The 19005-nt window shown below is 44.3% G+C and overlaps 1 protein-coding gene across 1 annotated transcript in view; it reads right to left on the bottom strand.

The window, feature by feature from the left end:
* The window catches only part of trabd2a (TraB domain containing 2A), a 204580-nt gene extending 186112 nt beyond the window's left edge, over positions 1 to 18468 (bottom strand). Inside the window, exons 1-2 of the mRNA XM_039759691.1 lie at positions 17286 to 18468; positions 12414 to 12974 (exon numbers count right to left, since the gene is read on the bottom strand). Coding sequence (XP_039615625.1) covers positions 12414 to 12974; positions 17286 to 17393 — 669 coding nt within the window. The 5' untranslated portion in view covers positions 17394 to 18468. The remainder of the gene's footprint in view (positions 1 to 12413; positions 12975 to 17285) is intronic.
* Between the last annotated feature and the right edge of the window lie 537 nt (positions 18469 to 19005).

The raw sequence follows: 19005 nt of genomic DNA, 5'->3' as shown, positions 1-19005 counted from the left end.
CTGTCCACCTTTGCTTCATGTGGGGGTTTCTATGGTGGGCTTTTCCACAGCTCAATTAAAAGCGCCTTCATGACTGCGGGTTCTTCTGGTTTTTTTATATTTAATTACATGTGAAGTATAAACACAAACACGTGGAAACCGCTGAATCCCGGCAAACGAACGCGATCGGAGAGTCCACCGAGACAAAGTGAGTCGCAGGACTCACTCGAGAAAGTTGCAGTGCCAAGTAAAATGCTGACCAGCGCGTGTCAGAAACATCAGAAAACAGCAGCAGGATTACAAACATGTGGGCAGTGTGCTATTTTGGCAGAGGTCACCAAAACAATAGTTCGATTTACGGCCCCAATGATAATGGTAAAAGGCACATTGATTAAGCATTTAAAGACAACACATGGAGATAGATAGATAGATAGATAGATAGATAGATAGATAGATAGATAGATAGATAGATAGATAGATAGATAGATAGATAGATAGATAGATGTGAAAGGCACTATATTATAGATAGATAGATAGATTGAGTCTCCCTCACAACACCCCGGAAGTCTCCATATCCTTATTCTGCACCCACTATCTTGCATTAATAAATACAATTTGGAGGTCCAGCTTGTAGTTACAGGGCCCTGAAGCTGTGCAGTGATGATATGCCCCTTCAGTCGCAGGTTATAAATAATGGTGGTTTCGCTGAAGCCAGACATACACACTATGATCTAAATGTCTAGGGACAACCACAAGTAAATTTTGCTGTGGGTGGAGACAATTCAATGGCTCACTGAGTGTCACATTTCTGAACCAATCCAATGCCCTGTGAAGGCGGAGCTTGAAGCAGGGGGCGGAGTATTTTGAACTGTAGAGCTCAGAGGGGCTCTTGTTAGCCTGGTCTGACATGATGAACAATCAAAAAGTCCTCTAAAAAATCTCTTGTCAACTCGGTGTCGGTTGATCCACATTTTATCCATGACTCACATTCAAACTGCCACTTTTGTTTGTTTTTTTTTTTTTGTTTTATTCAAATGAGGAGCTTTACATCTGAACCAATCCAGAGCCCGGTAAAAGGGGGTGTGGCTCCAGATAGGCATCGGCTAATTGATGTCAACAGAATTGGACTTCTCAATGAGTCACTTGAGATTCAGTAGACCACCAGATCATTGAGTGTTTTGGACATATTATTTAATGGTTTGATTAATTGGGGTTTCTGAATTTAAATTCCAGTACGGGTCAATCAGATCGACTGGAGCGTGTATTTGAATTTTCATTTGTTGATTTTTCTGGGTTTTTTTTCTCTCTCTATTGTGTAAAGTGTGTTACATGGGATTAGATTTTTGCTTTGCGCCCTCCCCCACCTTATCCTGTCATCTGTGGGGGAGGAGCGAAAGCTTTGATTCGTCAAAATTTTGATCTCCGGTTTTTCGACGGATCTCAACATTTTAGGGTCCCCTGATAACCAAAAACATCGATATCTCGATGACGGGTGTGTGTCTGTCAGTCTGTGTGTGTGTGTCACAGTTTCTTCATGGCAGTCTACAGCTAAAATGGCAGGACGGAAAAACACCAAACTCAAAACTTAGGCCTGTTAGGAGATGATGATGTGCTGATTAGTTTTTGAGCCAAATCGTACGAGAGGAAGAGGCCCTCTAGAGGAACCCTCAAATATCGTAATTCTACAATTAATGATGAATTCTTCTCGTCAGTTGTTATTGTAATGACGCCTTATAAGATCAGAGAGTTCAACATCGGAGCGGTAAATAATGACTGAAATGTTAGACAATAGTTCGGGTAACAAAGCCTACTGATGCTCACATCCAAATTTTTTTTCTTTTGTTTTGGTAACGTTCTAATCTACTATAATACAAAAAAATCCTTTATTATCGTAATTGTGTTTTTTGAATGTTATCATTTTGAGAAATCCTATTCTTTTTTGCATTGCGTAACGTTACAGGTTTCCTGGTGTGATATTAGATGGTTAGCATTCCATATTGCGGGGGATTAAATCTCTTCAGCTGAAACAAATAAAGAACCTTATCTGATAATAATAATAGTTATAATACGTGTGATGTCATTGTCCCACTTTAGGTTTTGTGACAGCATGGCGCCCAGAAATTTAAATGTCTCTGAGCCATTTATAACAAGTGTGGTTGTTACCTGAAATCGGTGATCACCTGCTGAGTGTTTCAAATGTGAAGGTTCAAATTATTGTATCATCCGAGCCAGGGTGAAGCCTGGAGGAAAAGCGACTGTTAAGTGCAGCAAGGAGTGGCATGGGGAGTGACACAGAGAGTGTCATGGAGAACGGCACTGGGAGTGGCATGGAGAGTAGAATGGAGAGGGGCACAGAGAGTGGCATGGGGAGTGGCATAGAGAGTGTTATGGGGAGTGGCATGGAGAGTAGAATGGAGAGTGGTGGGGGAGTGGCATGGAGAGTGGCATAGAGCTAGGCTGGGGAGTGGCACAGGGAGAGGCATGGAGAGTGGCGCATGGAGTGGCATGGGTAGTGGCACAGAGAGTGGCACAGAGTGTGGCATTGGGAGTGGAAAAGAGAGTGTCATGGGGAGTGGTATGGAGAGTAGAATGGAGAGCGGCGGGGGAGTGGCATGGAGAGTGGCGTAGAGCTAGGCTGGGGAGTGGCACAGGGAGAGGCATGGAGAGTGGCGTAGAGCTAGGCTGGGGAGTGGCACAGGGAGAGGCATGGAGAGTGGCGCAGGGAGTGGCATGGGTAGTGGCACAGAGAGTGGCACAGAGTGTGGCATTGGGATTGGAACAGAGAGTGGTATGGGGAGTGACACAGAGAGTGTCATGGAGAATGGCACTGGGAGTGGCATGGAGAGTAGAATGGAGAGTGGCACAGAGTGTGGCATTGGAGTGGTATGGAGAGTAGAATGGAGAGCGGCGGGGGAGTGGCATGGAGAGTGGCATAGAGCTAGGCTGGGGAGTGGCACAGGGAGAGGCATGGAGAGTGGCGCAGGGAGTGGCATGGAGAGTGTTGTGGGGAGTGGCACAGGGAATGGCATGGAGAGTAGAATGGAGAGTGGTGCGGGGAGAGGCACGGAGAGTGGCGCGGAGGACTGCCATCGGGGATATGATTGACAGTAAAAGGAAGAGAAGCGGTGGTACCTGGAATGGAGGTGGGGATTTCTGGATGGTTTGCGTGGGGGGCAACGGGAAGGTTTGGGATATGAGGACGAGGGACGAGCTTTTTATTCTGTGTTAGGATGCGGTGTTTTCTTTCCTGGCGTCTCTCAGGGCCGTGACAATGAGGGGTTTATAAATGACTGTAAGTAGTTCAAGTTCAGTTTCTCTCGTTTTCCTTTTACATTCGTGTTTCCTTCTTAGACGGTTACAAGTAAATTGTCCTTTGTCCTCCGTGTCTCCCATTTCGAAGCTGTGACGCTGAGGCCGCCACATTATTATGGCTGCACCACACTGTCCCCTTGCCTGCTTATAGACTCCTCATTGTTTGAATTGAGGCCCATCAGCGTGGTATCATCAGCAAATTTAAGAAGTGTGACACACGTACCAGCAAAGGTCCAGTCAGAAGAGTACTGGGGAGAAAGGACCAGTAGTCAGAGATAATGGGCCAGACGTGACTGTACCCAATTGTTGCCACTCTGCCAGGAGGTCTGTGATCCGGGCGAGTTTCTCATCTGAGAGCTCTGAGATGATTACATTGAAAGCAGAGCTCAAGTCTACAAAAACGAGACCCTCATCACCAGGAGGCAAAGCCACACAAGCACAGAAAAAAAAAACGTGCAGAGCCCACAACCTGCAGGCGTGGAATTTGAACAAAGGACCCTAAACGACAGGAAGGGCCTGCTGGTCTCCTAACCACTGCGGCGCCTTTAAGCGATGTCTGAAGAGGCTGTCGTGCCAAATTCTTAGGGGTTCAAAAAAATCTAAAGAATCGGAAATCATGAAAGAAGTTACAGTTAAAGGTGGGAAATCCTTGAGACGTATGAGCCATTAAGCACATCTCGTCTGCCGGCCCCGACTAATGGCGCCCCAATGATGAGAGCGCATTTGCACCCGCAATCATCGCCATCAGGCTTAAGTTCAGCGCGTCACAGACGAGCAACTCCGACAAAGGAAACACAGCGAGACCCCCTGAAAAAAAAAAACGCATCCTCACGTAATCCTTGGACACAAGATGGGATTTTTTTTCTTGAAGCCCATTTATCTCACCGGCACCTTTTGTCTTGTGTAGATAAACTCAGTGAAAGCCCACCTACCCCTAAAACAATCCCCATGTTGAAACACCGCCATTATCTTAACGGGATGAACGTTAACTGCATTTTGACAAGAAACTCTGCAAAGGCTCGAATATCCTGAATCGATGAAAACAGAAATCTGCAGCGGGATGGAGTTCAATATTTAAAAGGCGCGAGGTGACTTTGGGGACGTCGATCACATCAGGCACAGGGTGAGCATTGACAGCGCGGCGGTAATGATGTTCAGATTTTGAGATATTTAAAAGAATAAGAATGAAAGAATAATAATGATGAGCATCAGGAGCAAAGAAAAATCTACTGCATGGCTGTGCAATATCCATCCATCCATCATCCAACCCGCTATATCCTAACTACAGGGTCACGGGGGTCTGCTGGAGCCAATCCCAGCCAGCACAGGGTGCAAAGCAGGAGCAAACCCCGGGCAGGGCGCCAGTCCACCACAGGGCACACACGGGGCAGTTTAGGATTGCCAATACACCCAACCTGGATATCTTTGGACTGTGGGAGGAAACCCACGCAGACACGGGCAGAACATGCAAACTCCATGAAGGGAGGACCCGGGAAGCGAACCCAGGGCTCCTTACTGCGAGGCAGCAGCGCTACCCACTGCACCACCGTGCTGCCCGCCATACAATACACAAACACAGATATAATACAATATCCATCCATCCATTATCCAACCCGCTATATCCTAATACAGGGTCACGGGGGTCCACTGGAGCCAATCCAAGCCAACACAGGGCACAAGGCAGGAAACAAACCCCGGGCAGGGCGCCAGCCCACCGCAGACAATACAATACAATATGCAAATACAATTAAATGTATCTATCGAGATGGGGCGTCCAGCTGAGGGGTTTCTACGTTACGCGGCCATCGACTTTCTGAAGCCAAGTTGATAAACTGCATGAGTTACCTCTCATCTGAAGAGGGGTCCTGAGTGACCTCGAAACCTGGCATACTGTAATCTTTTTTAGTTAGCCAGTAAAAGGGGTCGTTCTGCTTGACGTCTCGTTGCATAAGAAACCTAAGAAATCTGACCGACGAGAGGAGACCACTCAGTCCATCAAGCCCATCAGCTCATCCAGACCGTTCTTAAAGGTTTTCAGGCTTAAATTCATCCCTCACATGGCAGCGACGTCAGACAGCAGCCCACTCCACACTGCGCCACCGCAGAGTCACTAATTTTGCAGGGGGGACCATTAGAACAATCAAGACGAGGACAGGCCATCAAGTGGAGTTCTGAGGGTCCCTAAAGTCCTCCTGTCTATTGCAGTGCTTGGTCACTTATTCCAGTTGTCTATCGTTCTTTGTGTGAAGAAAAACGTCCTAATGTTTGTGCAAAATTTCCCCTTCACTTTTCCAAGATTCCATTAAACAATCTGGTTAAAAACTCCACTGCCGTCTCTCCTAAACACCTCCATGCTTCCACAGGTATGTCATCTGGACCAACGGCCTTTCCATTTTTCATCCTCTTCATAGATAAATGTTACAAGCACTGAGCCCTGCTGGACTCCACACATCAAAGTGCAATATAACCTGAAATTCTTAATGGCTTCTGAACACTGGCTGCCAGTTGATAGCATTGAGTCCACTATGACTCCTATATCCTCCTCCTCATGAGGCGGACTTAACATGACATGAAATTTCATCTGCCCAAGCCTGTCTGCTGTCCAAGTCCCACATTACAACATTAGAATAATCTGGATGACATCAGGCCATTCAGCTCAAGAAAGTTTGCCAGTCCTATCCACTTAATTCCTTCAAAATAACGTCGAGTTCTGAAGGTCCCCAAAGTCCTACTGTCTACCGCACCACTCGGTCACACGAAGAGAGAGTCGACCTCAAAGACCACCAGTATAAAACTGCACAGGAGGCGAGAAAAATAATGACAGAGTGTGAGAAGAAGGCTTTATGGGACCGCACTCGAGAGAGATGGCAGGCCGGTTAAGAGACGTCCAAACACGCATATACAGAAGAAAGGAGCGTGTAGGGCAAAAGGCAGCAAATATAATATAATATATTCATTCATTCATTTGCCACCACTTATCTGAAGCCGGCTCTTGGGGGCAACAGTCTGAGCAGGGAGGTCCACATGTCCCTTTTTCAGCCACACTTGTCAGTTCACACTGTGGGATCCCAAGGTGTTCCTGTGTCTTCCCAGGGCTCTCCTCCCAGCTGGCATCAATATCAGATGTCCAACCCACCTCAATTGGCTCCTCTATTAATATAATATAATATAATATAACTAGCCAACCCGCGTCATACCATGCGCCGCATAATCAGGCCGGTTTTTTTAATGATTTTTAAGCACAGGGAGAAAATGATCATTTGAAAAATTGGCAATGTAATAAATCAGCAAGAAAAGCAATATTGTAACAATGCACGGAACGAACCAACACACAATCGTCCGTGACTGAAAACAGCCCATTGGGGCTAAACAGCATGACTTCTGTCTTGTTCTCATAAAAATTTGAATGTGAAAATTAAATTAAAATTACAATAAAGTGAAACATCCATCCATCCATCCATTATCCAACCCGCTCTATCCTAACACAGGGTCACGGGGGTCTGCTAGAGCCAATCCCAGCCAGCACAGGACGCAAGGCTGGAAATAAACCCCGGGCAGGGCGCTAGTCCACCACAGGGCACACACGGGACAGTTTAGGATTGCCAATGCACCCAACCTGCATGTCTTTGGACTGTGGGAGGAAACCCACGCAGACACGGGCAGAACGTGCAAACTCCACGAAGGGAGGACCCAGGAAGCGAACCCGGGTGTCCTAACAGTGAGGCAGCAGCGCTTCCCACTGCGCCACCGTGCTGCCCACCATACAATACACAAACACAGATATAATACAATATCCATCCCTCCATTATCCAACCCGCTCTATCCTAACTACAGGGTCACGGGGGTCTGCTAGAGCCAATCCCAGCCAACACAGGGCTCAAGGCAGGAGACAAATCCCGGGCAGGGTGCCAGCCCACCACAGGGAACACACACACACAGAGACCAAGCACACACTAGGGACAATTTAGGACTGTGGGAGGAAACCAGAGCACCCGGAGGACACCCACACAGACACGGGGAGAACATGCAAACTCCACGTAGGGAGGACCTGGGAGGTGAACCCAGGTCTCCTATCTGCGAGACACTGCGCCACCGTGCCGCCCTAAATGAGTGTTGTGTTTTTAAAAAGAATGGAGTCTGAGAAATATCAAAGAAGCCTCAGCATTAACCAAAGCAGCTTAGTGCACTGAGTGGCCTCCTGTCATTTGTCAGAGAGAAAGTGAGGAGACGGAAATGTCATCTTCTTCACCCAAAGAGAAAAATGGAAGACGCCTTTTCTGTTTCTTGTAACGCGACCCTTTCGCCGTCACTGTCAAGGAAACCCACTTGGCATCCCGGGAGATAACGGCATCACTCTGATTGGCCGACAGTTCAAAGGCTGCACCCTCTTATCACACAAAAATATGCAAAACACGGCTAAGGAGAGGCCTTTAAACCACAGAGACAGCTCATGTCATGTTAAAGCCCTGTTAGGAAGACGTATGTGGTGTCAGAATGTGACCTGAACAAACACCAGATAAGGGGGGTGATGGGGACTACATGAAGGGGGACGCAGGGCACAGTCCACTCAGATGGGCTACTCGCTTCCTGTTTGTTTTACTAAACATCTGATATGCGGTAAAGCCTCAAAAATGGGAATTACACACCCAAATTCAAAATTTGATGAATCAGAACTATGCCAACAGTATTAAGATTACAAAAAAAAGAATATTAACTAAAATAAAAAAACAGTTTACAGGACAGTAATAGAGCAGAACACCGTGCCTTAGAATGTTTATTAATCCCAGGGTTTGAAATGTCTTGTAGAAGTGATGAACCGCCATCAATCCTGCCGACTACGCCATTTCACAAATTGTCATTTTCACACATTTTTATGTCTGTGTTTTTGTGCTAATCTTGGATTTTATATTCTTGTAGAATCTATTTCTGATGATTACTTTGCCTATTAGGCAGTGGTAGTGCTGCTGCCTCACAGTTAGAAGACCCGGGTTCACTTCCCGGGTCCTCCTTGCGTGGAGTTTGCATGTTCTCCCTGTGTCTGCGTGTCCAAAGGCATGCAGGTTAGGTGCATTGGCGATTCTAAATTGTCCCTAGTGTGTGTCTGGTGTGTATGTGTGTGTGCCCTGTGGTGGACTGGCGCCCTGCCCGGGGTTTATTTCCAGCCTTGCGTCCTGTGCTGGCTGGGATTGGCTCTAGCAGACCCCCGCGACCCTGTGTTAGGATATAGTGGGTTGGATAATGGATGGATGGATATTGTATTATATCTGTGTTTGTGTATTGTATGGTGGGCAGCATGGTGGTGCAGTGGGTAGCGCCACTGCCTCGCAGTAAGGAGACCTGGGTTCACTTCCCGGGTCCTCCTTGCGTGGAGTTTGCATGTTCTCCCCGTGTCGGCGCGGGATTCCTCCACAGTCCAAAGGCATGCAGGTTAGGTGCATTGGCGATTCTAAACTGTCCCGTGTGTGCCCCGTGGTGGACTGGCGCCCTGCCCGGGGTTTATTTCCAGCCTTGCGTCCTGTGCTGGCTGGGATTGGCTCTAGCAGACCCCCGCGACCCTGTGTTAGGACATAGCGGGTTGGATAAAGGATGGATGGACTTTGCCTATTAGCGTTCTTATTTTAATTACTGTCTTGATTTGTCTGGTTTACGTGACACATTAGTTTTGATTACGTGACCACAACCTTCACACCTTTGACGTCACCACACATTTCGGGTTAATTGGCCGGCAACTGCAGAAAAAAAAAAAAAGGCTCTCGAGTTATTCCTGTTCTATCTCAGCAACTTTTGATGAACAGGATAAGAAGGTAGAGATGTGGTCCAAATCATAAACCAGGTTCAAAATATCAAAATGTCTAGCCGACCTTCCATCGACAGAGGATCACAAAGTCAGTTAAGTACAGAAACGGAGGTAATGGGACGGCCAAGGATTCGGTTTATCCAATCTTGGAATAAAGAGAGTTTGGATGAGGCTGTTAAAATCCCGTCGCATATTACGATATCGGTGGTCCTGCTCTCCCAGAGGGGATCACCAATACCAACAGGAAGTGAAGAACTCAGTACACGGCAGCGACTATGCAAAAACAAAATCCTCAAAAAATGACTCCATGAAACGATTCACCATAAACCAGGACAATCTCTTGTTGTATAAAGACCCTTCATTTCTTTTAGCTTTCAATTCAAGTAGACCCGAGCGTCAGGATTTAGTTATTATTCCATGCAGGCTGGGATCAAACTGAGGTTAGGACTCTCTAACTTAGAGGAGAGAAGAGCACCAAACACACGCTCTGAACATCAGTGTTTCACAGCCTCTGTGGTTTCACGACCCCTTTGTGATGTTTTTGTGAATTTCCCCTTGGGATTAATAAAGTATCTATCTATCTATCTATCTATCTATCTATCTATCTATCTATCTATCTATCTATCTATCTATCTATCTATCTGATATGCCAGTGTGTTCCGCCTTCGCAAATTTAGCAAGAAGATCTGAGCGCATCCATGTGCGATCGTCATAGCGTTAGAAGAATGAGGCGCGATCATCAATGTGGTGAAACGAGCAGGATCGTCAGAGCGCGGCTTGGGGACGAGCAGTTGTGTGGAGTGAATCAGCGCTACCTGCACCCACACCGAGTTAGCCAAATGGGCACCAATTCTTGGCGAGAAATCACCAGCACCCTGGGCAAAGAGGAAAGTTTGTGCGGGCAGAAGTGGACATAACCACAAGATCAGTAAGCAAAAGCAAAGAAAAAAAACTTTGGGGGGATTCTACATCTGGGCACCATCACACACTGAATGCTTGTGCTGTGAACAGTGAATATGCTTCATGAACTATCTGTGATCAGAAATAAACGAGAGAGAAAAGGGAAGGACCTGAGAAGAACAAATCTGTCCCAGTCCACAAAATACATGGGGAATCTGCTCAAAAAAGAAAACGCTGCGATGGAGTTAAAATCATGGACAAGCACCACGCGTCATTATCAGCAAGGACTGGCGGGCAGTTGGAAAAATGGTGGGGACGAAAACCTGCAACTATTGCAGCCATCCAGGATCACGAGTGAGGACATCTGCTTTTAAGTAAATCAATTATTATGATCGATTTGATTTGTTTGATTCATTTAGTCCAGGGTTTGTAGGGGTGGGGGGGGATTTCCCCAATGACCACACTACAAATATAGAATTTAGTCATTTGTACCTATATATGTATACATATACACTTATCTACATATACACACACACACACACACACATATATATATATATACATTATATATATAGTCACATATGTGTGCTTTGGAGACTGCTTAACATCTCCCATGATGGTAGTTGTTGCCTGCCAAACCAAGCAGTGGTGCTGTTTCCTAATGCCTTCTCTATTCCTCCCGCTGCAGAATGGATGATTGACAGCCATTCCACCTCCACTATCCATCCTCTTGGACCCACCCCTTCCTGCCTGGGAGCCATGTGACCAACAGTTCGGCCATCTTGAGACAGTTCTGTTAGGAACTCCAGTCTGAAAAGATGTCCCTGAATTCATTGGGCTCTTTCTTTGTTTTCTTGTCTTTAACTATAAGGGGTCATCTGGTGCTGCCCCAACCCTTTCACATTCTTGTGTCACCTTTTACAATATATATATATATATATATATATATATATACTATATGTATATATATATATATATATATATATATATATATATATATATATATATATATATATATATATATATATATATATATATATACACAGACACATACATATATACATATACATGGCGATTCAGACTTTAAAAATTACGTATATATAAGTCTGAATCGCCAACTATATGTATATATGTATGTGTGTCTGTGTATGCATATATATACTGTATATAAACAAAACTAAACAATATGAACCTGTTTCTGATAAGAGTGAAGGTTTGTTTTGCTCTTTAGTGTTTACATTTTCTTTAACAATACCTAGGTTGATTTTCTGTTTAATAAACTTACATGTGTTATAATTTATTGTAGTGTTAATTAATGATAATATCCAAGCATCTATGGTATATTTTTATTGCTTTTTTATATTACTCTTAGGAAAGCACCTTGAGTTTCATGTAAATGTATGGTAAGGTGCTATTTAAATAAAGTTGTTATTATTATTATTATTATTATTATTATTATTATTATTATTATTATTATTATTATATATACACACACATTTTATACGTATATATATATATATAATATATATATATAAATGAATTATATATTTAACATAATGATACTTCAAATGGCATTGTTCTGTTTCAGTACACAAAGCAAGACAATACATTTAACATACATCCACTTTAATAAATGGATAAGTGTCTGTGTGTCCATCCGTCTGCTGTGTCTTTGTCATTCCAACAGATGGTGCATCACAAACATCCACCTTAATAAATGGATACGTGTCTGTGTGTCCATCTGGCTGCTCTGTCTCTATCATTCCAAATGCTGACACATCACAAACATTTGCCATAATGAAGTGCATTGCATCTGTCATTCCAACAGATGGCGCATCACACACATTACCACTGCTTTTAGGAGTCCCACACTAGCTGGCATGTAACAGAGAGACATGATCATTGCATGGTGCCCTGCAGACATTAGCACCGAGGTCTACGTTGGCTGCTTATATCTCGCCACGTCTGAGCCAGGTAGCACAGCTAGTACTTATAATAATGACGTTGCGTTACGTTACAGAATCACAAGTGAATAAGAATTGTGCACTTGTTCTCGGGTAATGATTCAATTCACAAATCAAATGATCGATTTTTGCCAAGGTAGTACGATTTAACAAAGCTGGAAAGACTGTTAGAAGCGTTGCCAGTTTCTCTAGCACACATGTTTTTGCAGATAACATTAATTAACACATTTTATTTATATAGCAGAGTAACCGATAGGAAGTCCACGCAGGTACGACAAGAATGTGCCAACGCCACATCAACAACAACCTGATGCAGGATATAAGAGCCTGTACTCCAACAACAACGCTACCCAGAGCGCCACACGCATCACAATCCATGGGGCTCGCGTTGCCCCTCTCCATGATGGCACTCCCACCACGACGTCCGTCCAGCCCATTCATTTTCTAAAGCATTCCCTTACCTGAGAGAAGTTGAGTCCATTTAGCGGGTGGCACTGCTCCTCCACTTTCTCCACCGCTCCCGTCCTTTTCCTCATCCGCTCAGCCTCCTGTGCCAGGTAGAGATCCAACACGGGCACTCCTCTGGTCTTGATGTCGGCCTCCGTCAGGGAGTTGACCATTAACATCACCCACACTGGTCTTTTCCTTTCCCAGTTGCCAGCAATGGCATTGAATAAGTAGTCGGCGTAGAGCCCCTTGCCTCTTTGGTCCGGTGTCATCCAGGACGGCATCATGAGCTTGACATACTCAAGGTGGCGCTTGAGCCTCCTGTAAATGTCTTTGGGCAGAACGTCCTGTAAGTTCTCACCCTGTGGCAGCAGCTGGCAGCTGGTTAAGGCAGAAATGGTGTACGGGTCAGTCAAGTCGAGCTCAAAGTACACGATGTTGCTCTCGTGAAAGGCCTTTTTGGAGTTTTCGGGAATAAAGTCCCAAACCCGAGTGTATGGGACGTGGATTGTGCCAAAGAAATAGGATGGAGGGTCTCGTTTGATGGTCCAGAGAAATGAGTTTAATTCACTTTGCTGTTGAAGAAAAAAAAGGAAATAATCATTTTATTGCACTTGTATAATATCAAGATTAAAACAGAACTATTAAAATTATCTACAAGTAAATAACAACTCTAGAGAGACAACACAAGCTTAAAATTAAACAAAGTGGTCCTGTAACTGACCACAGCACTAAGTGCTGAGCCACTGGGAGACAAAACAAACAGACCTAAAGCAGAAAGACCCCTCTGGACACGATGCCAGCTCTGCGCCAGGCACAGCCACAGCACTTCAACTGCCACCTCCTGTTTGGACTGAAGGAGAAAAGCAAGAGGAAGCAAAACGTCCGTCCACCAACCAGGAGCGAAACAGGGCTCCAGAACCACGGTGGCAACTACACCCGCTACACCACCACACCGCACCCAATGGTCATGTGGCACATTAAAATATCAGATATGTGCAGCTGAACAAAGAGGGTGAGAAATGACAGCTGCATGACGAGAACACTAAAAGGTAAAGGGGACTCGGAAACCCACCGCCAACATTCTTGAGACAATCTTTATAGAATCAGGACTGCACCACATTGAAAGGATTTCATGTTTAAAACAATAATTTCATGTGTGCACTGGGGGTACATTTAAGTGAACGCTTCACCAAAGATGGGCTATACAGTCGTCCGTTATATACAGTGGTGCCTTTCCCATCGATCATATACTGTATTCATATCTATCTTAGATGGTCTTTCATATTAATCTATCTGTTATCCTGCCTAAGATCTATCTATCAATTATATAGTGCCTTTCATCTATCTATCTATTATATAGCACCTTTCATCTATCTATCTGTTATCCTGCCTACTATACTATAAGATCTATCTATCAATTATATAGTGCCTTTCATCTATCTATCTATTATATAGCGCCTTTCATTTATCTATCTGTTATCCTGCCTACTATACTATAAGATCTATCTATCAATTATATAGTGCCTTTCATCTATCTATTATATAGCGCCTTTCATTTATCTATCTGTTATCCTGCCTACTATACTATAAGATCTATCAATTATATAGTGCCTTTCATGTATCTATCTATTATATAGCGCCTTTCATCTATCTATCTGATATCCTGCCTACTATACTATAATTAAGATCTATCTATCAATTATATAGTTCATTTTCTATCTATCTATTCTATAGTGCCTTTCATAACCCTCTATCTTTCTATCTATATCCTCTTTAGTTACACTATTATATACTTCCTTCCCTATCTATTCTATAGTACCATTCATATTTATCTATATGTTTATTATATAGTGTTGTTTCTGTCTATCTGCACTATTATACAGTGCCTTTCATATCAATATATTTATGATGTAGTGCCTTTCATTGCAATCTTTCTTTATTGTATAGTGACATTCCTATCTACCTATCCATTATGTAGTACCTTTCATATCTATCAATATTTTTATTATATAGGGCCATTCATATTTATCTATGCTTATGAAATAGTGCCTTTCCTATCCATCTAGTGCCTTTCAAAGTTACCAATGTTTGTTGTATAGTGACTTTCCTATCTACCTATCCATTATGTAGTACCTTTCATATCTATATATTTATCATGTAGTGCCTTTCCTACCTACGTAGCTTTATGTTTATCATATAGTGTCTTTCCCATTTATGTATGTACATTACTATACAGTACCTATGATATAGTGCGTTTCCTTTCTATCTCTTTGTTTATTATACAGTTCTTTTCCTATCTAGCTCTCCATCTATCCATCCATTATATATCCTTTGCTATCTATCTCTATATTTATTATATAGTGCATTTCCTATCGCTCTGTCTCATGTAGAGGAAACATTGGCACCTAAAAAGCTGCTGCGTGATGGATAAATGTGTGTGAGTGCCAAAGAAAACAGGCTCCGCTTCCCCGTTTCAAACATTTTAATTACGGAATTTGTTTATCGCGCTGTTCCAAGATTTGGTGGGTTGGAGATCGTGAAGCGGCCCTCCGCTGGGCACACAGCCCCCAATGCCTTGGCTGCGATGATGCCTGATAAAATCAAACCGCTCCGCAAAATCCCGGGTCACATTTGCTGCTCTCGAGCCATCCCGTGTCGGACGTTTGATGTAAGCGCGTCTTTCGTTGAGCGACTCGTCTCGCCCTCCTCCCTGTAATTCTACAGAACTTCGTGTTTTCATGTCACTTGTTTACTCGATGAGCTGCACGTCTCACTTGTTGTTCATTCGATGTGCTGAAATAGAACAGCAGCTACCGCTAGTTTTCTTTATCCTGTGTTGCGCAAGTGTCTGAGTAAACGTGCAGCCGTCCCCCCTGACATGAAACGCTACCAGGGATTACTGCGTGAAAACTACCAGATGTTAGTTTTCTTTCTTTCTTTCTTTCTTTCTTTCTTTCTTTCTTTCTTTAGCAAGGCACTTCTGACAGAGCTTCTTCTTCATGTTTGTTCCTCTCGTTTGCGGTTTCTTGTCCTCTGTTTGCTTTGCTGATGCTATCTCGCCAGTGCAAATGGCCAAATTCGATCTCCAAACAGCTTCCTCACAGGCGATGATTGCCAGTTTTTTTTTTTTTTTTCGTAATCTCCGAGTTTTTTTCAGTCTCAGCTCTGACGCCGCCGGTGACTGACTTCCGAAACAGGAAAGATACACCCGCGGACAGAAAAAGCGCACGTCAGTCCTGCATGATGAATGTGCGCACAGGCACACAGATAGACGGACTTTTAAACAGGGAAAAACACTCCAGAATAGTACAGGTACACGGGGCGCATTCCACAGAACATACTAGCATAACCTCAATCACAAATCAATCCGATTGGCCCTCCACTTTCCCATCCTGCATGTCCAGGGTGGTGTTTTAGGGGCAACAGGAGCCAATCCCGACTAGCATCAAGAGTGAGGCAGGAATAACCCCTGGACAAGAAGGCGCCAGCGCATCGCAGGGTTAAAACACACGCACTAGAGCGGGGTGATTTAGCAACGCCAACCCAGCTAACCTGCACGTCTTTGGACTGTGAGAGGAAAGAAACCACACGCACACGGGGGAGAACATGCAAACTCCACGACAGTGCCGCCCTGATTATTTAATATTGAAATATCAAATATGCATTACTTTATATAGCTCAATTAATATGAAGCACTATCATGATAGAGAAGAAATTACATATACGGTAGATAAATAATAAAAGGCACCATGTAATAGATCAGTATGAAAGGAATTTTAAACAGTAAAGCACACAGATCGACATAAGGGGCACTATATAATAGATATACTGTATAACTCACTACACAATTAGAAACATAGATATGAAAGTCACTACTTAATAATAGATGGATTGGTTGTTGAGAGAAAAAAGCACCACTTAAAATGATAGATAGATAGATAGATAGATAGATAGATAGATAGATAGATAGATAGATAGATAGATAGATATGAAAGGAACTATATAATAGATAGATAGATAGATAGATAGATAGATATGAAAGGAACTATATAATAAATAGATAGATAGATAGATAGATTTGAAAGGCACTATAAGATGGATAGATTTGAAAGACAATATAGATAGATAGATAGATAGATAGATAGATAGATAGATAGATAGATAGATAGATAGATAGATAGATAGATAGATAGATAGATAGATAGATAGATTTGAAAGGCACTATCTTATATTTTATTGCGCTGATATAATCACAGGCTCATTTTACACCATACTGTATTTGAGTTACTCGGCGGTCTCAAAGCTCTCCACCTGTCCCTCGTGCGGGGGTTTCCACGGTGGGAAGTTCCACAGCTCAATTAAAAGCGTCTTCACGGCGGAGGGTTCTTCTGTTTTTTTGTATTTAATTACACGTGAAGTATAAACACAAACACGTGGAAACCACCGGGTCCCGACAAGCTGTCGCGATCGGAGAGTCCACCGAGACGAAGTGCGGCGCAGGACTCCCTTGAGAAAGTCGCACTGCCGAGTAAAACCTGCGCGTGTCGGAAACGTCAAAAAACAGCGGCGCGATTACAAACATGCGGGCAGCGTGCTATTTTGGCAGAGGTCGCCAAAACAATAGCTTTATTTACGGCCTCGATGATAATGGTAAAAGGCACATTGTTCTCCCTGATTAAGCATTTAAAGACAACACAGCGAAAAGTTTCGGGGAGGGCGAGATAACAAGAGGCAGAGCCAGCGAGCGAGCGAGCGAGCCAGCGGCACATCACGCCTTTCAACGTGCTCGCCCGGGCTCCAATGAATGAAAATACGCCACCCTCGCTCTGAGTTGATCACGCGAGCTCTGAAGAAAAACAGAGGCGAAGATCGGCGCTACTTACTTTCTTGTTGAGCTCGCAGCTTGCGGTGTCTCGGAGATTTTTCGGACTTGCCCTAACCAGCCAAACGAAGAGTACGTGGACGAGTAGAGCCCAAGTAAACAGCATCATAGCTCCGGGAAGTGAGAGGGCAGCGCGTCTACAGTCGTAAGCAGCCCGGTGGATGATCGCTCTGCGCCGCTTTAGTGAAGGCACAGCAAACTTCGTCTGTTTCTTCCTGTTGCCAAAGTCCTCGTCTAACTCTGAGGTATTAAACAACCAAACCTTTTCGGACTTACGTCCGCCATCCTGCCAGGGATCAAAGGTGATAATGCGGCGATCTCCCTTTGATATTGTTTAAAATGAAAAAAAAAAAAAAGTTCCAAGTGGTTTTGCTGAAGTCCGTGCCCGAGGATGGGGAGAAGAGGAGAGGAGAGGGGAGGGGAGAGACGGCTTCCTCACACGCTCCCCGCCTGTTGGATCGCAAAACGCGTTTTCCCCCTTCTTCCAGGCGACTGTCGGCAAAGTTTGCTGGATGTGTATGATTTCCAAATCCAATAAAATACAAAGACAATCAGAAAGGGGAGAAAATGCGAAATCGGTACCAAGTTTTTTTTTTTTTTTTTTCCTGCTGTCTTTTTACATCTGGTCCACGCTCCACATCGTGTTTCCCTCTTCTTGTATTCCTGGCACGCAATCCTTGAAAAAGCACAAAGCGAACGAAAGAGCTTAAAACAAAACAAAAAAAGAAAGAAAGAAATAAGCACGCAAACTTGAATGTTTGCTTATTGAATTACAGTGCCGGGGTGATTGTTCTCTGGTCTCCCCCGAGCTGCGCTCACAAGACGCCGGGATGCAGAAGTGTTTTGTAGTTCCTCCTAGATGGGGAGTAACGCCCGCCGCCTCTGAATGAAGTCTTATCTAACCCTAACCTCCATTCCCTGCGTGTCACCCCTGTGTGTCTTTCTTTTCCTAATCTGATTGTCGGCTCTCTTGATGCCGCTGGGTCTGCTTTTTTTCTTTGCACTGTACTGAACTTTAATTAGTCCTCCACTACCACCGGCTCGGCTCCAATCGCCAACCCCCGGAGTCACAGACTGGGGCGCTCAATCGGGACTTTAATGCGCTCCGCACAAGCGACTGCCTGCCGTCTCACTCGACATCTACGCTTCTTACTATTTGGATCCTCATTTTAGAGGAGTGGCGCTTGATTTCAAAAGTCGGAGAAGCGTAGAAAGAATGTGTCTCGGGGTCGGTGGGGAGGAGGGGGGTGGGGGGTGAAAGCTGCACGTAATACGCGAGATACCAATGAGAGAAGTGGGACTGTGACAGCGGGGCTGCGGCAGGAGCGGACAGACTGGAGAGGAGCGTCCGCGATTTGGAGTTGGAGCCGCTGAAACAGACGCGTTGAGGGTTAGGGAGCAGACAGGAGGCTTTACAGGAGGGCACCCTGGAAGTCGCGCAGTGGCGTTTAGACGTCTTTACCATTTACAGCTCATCCCGGTCCACTGACTTCTGCTGTTTCATTAATCGTATCGGCTTATTTATTTATTTATTTATTTATTTATTTATTTATTTATATGGGACATCCGGGTCTACACTACCAATTAAAAGTTACAAACCACACAGGAATTTTCGTTTTTGATAGAAATTGATACCATTGTATCAGAATACCATTAAATTAATTTTAAAATACACTCAAAAATGCTGTTCCTTTAATGGCACTTTATGGTTCTTTGCTGGG

Source organism: Polypterus senegalus, chromosome 7 (genome assembly GCF_016835505.1).
Source record: "Polypterus senegalus isolate Bchr_013 chromosome 7, ASM1683550v1, whole genome shotgun sequence".
NCBI classification, from domain to species: Eukaryota; Metazoa; Chordata; class Cladistia; order Polypteriformes; family Polypteridae; genus Polypterus; species Polypterus senegalus.
This window is presented reverse-complemented; position numbering and strand designations above follow the sequence as displayed.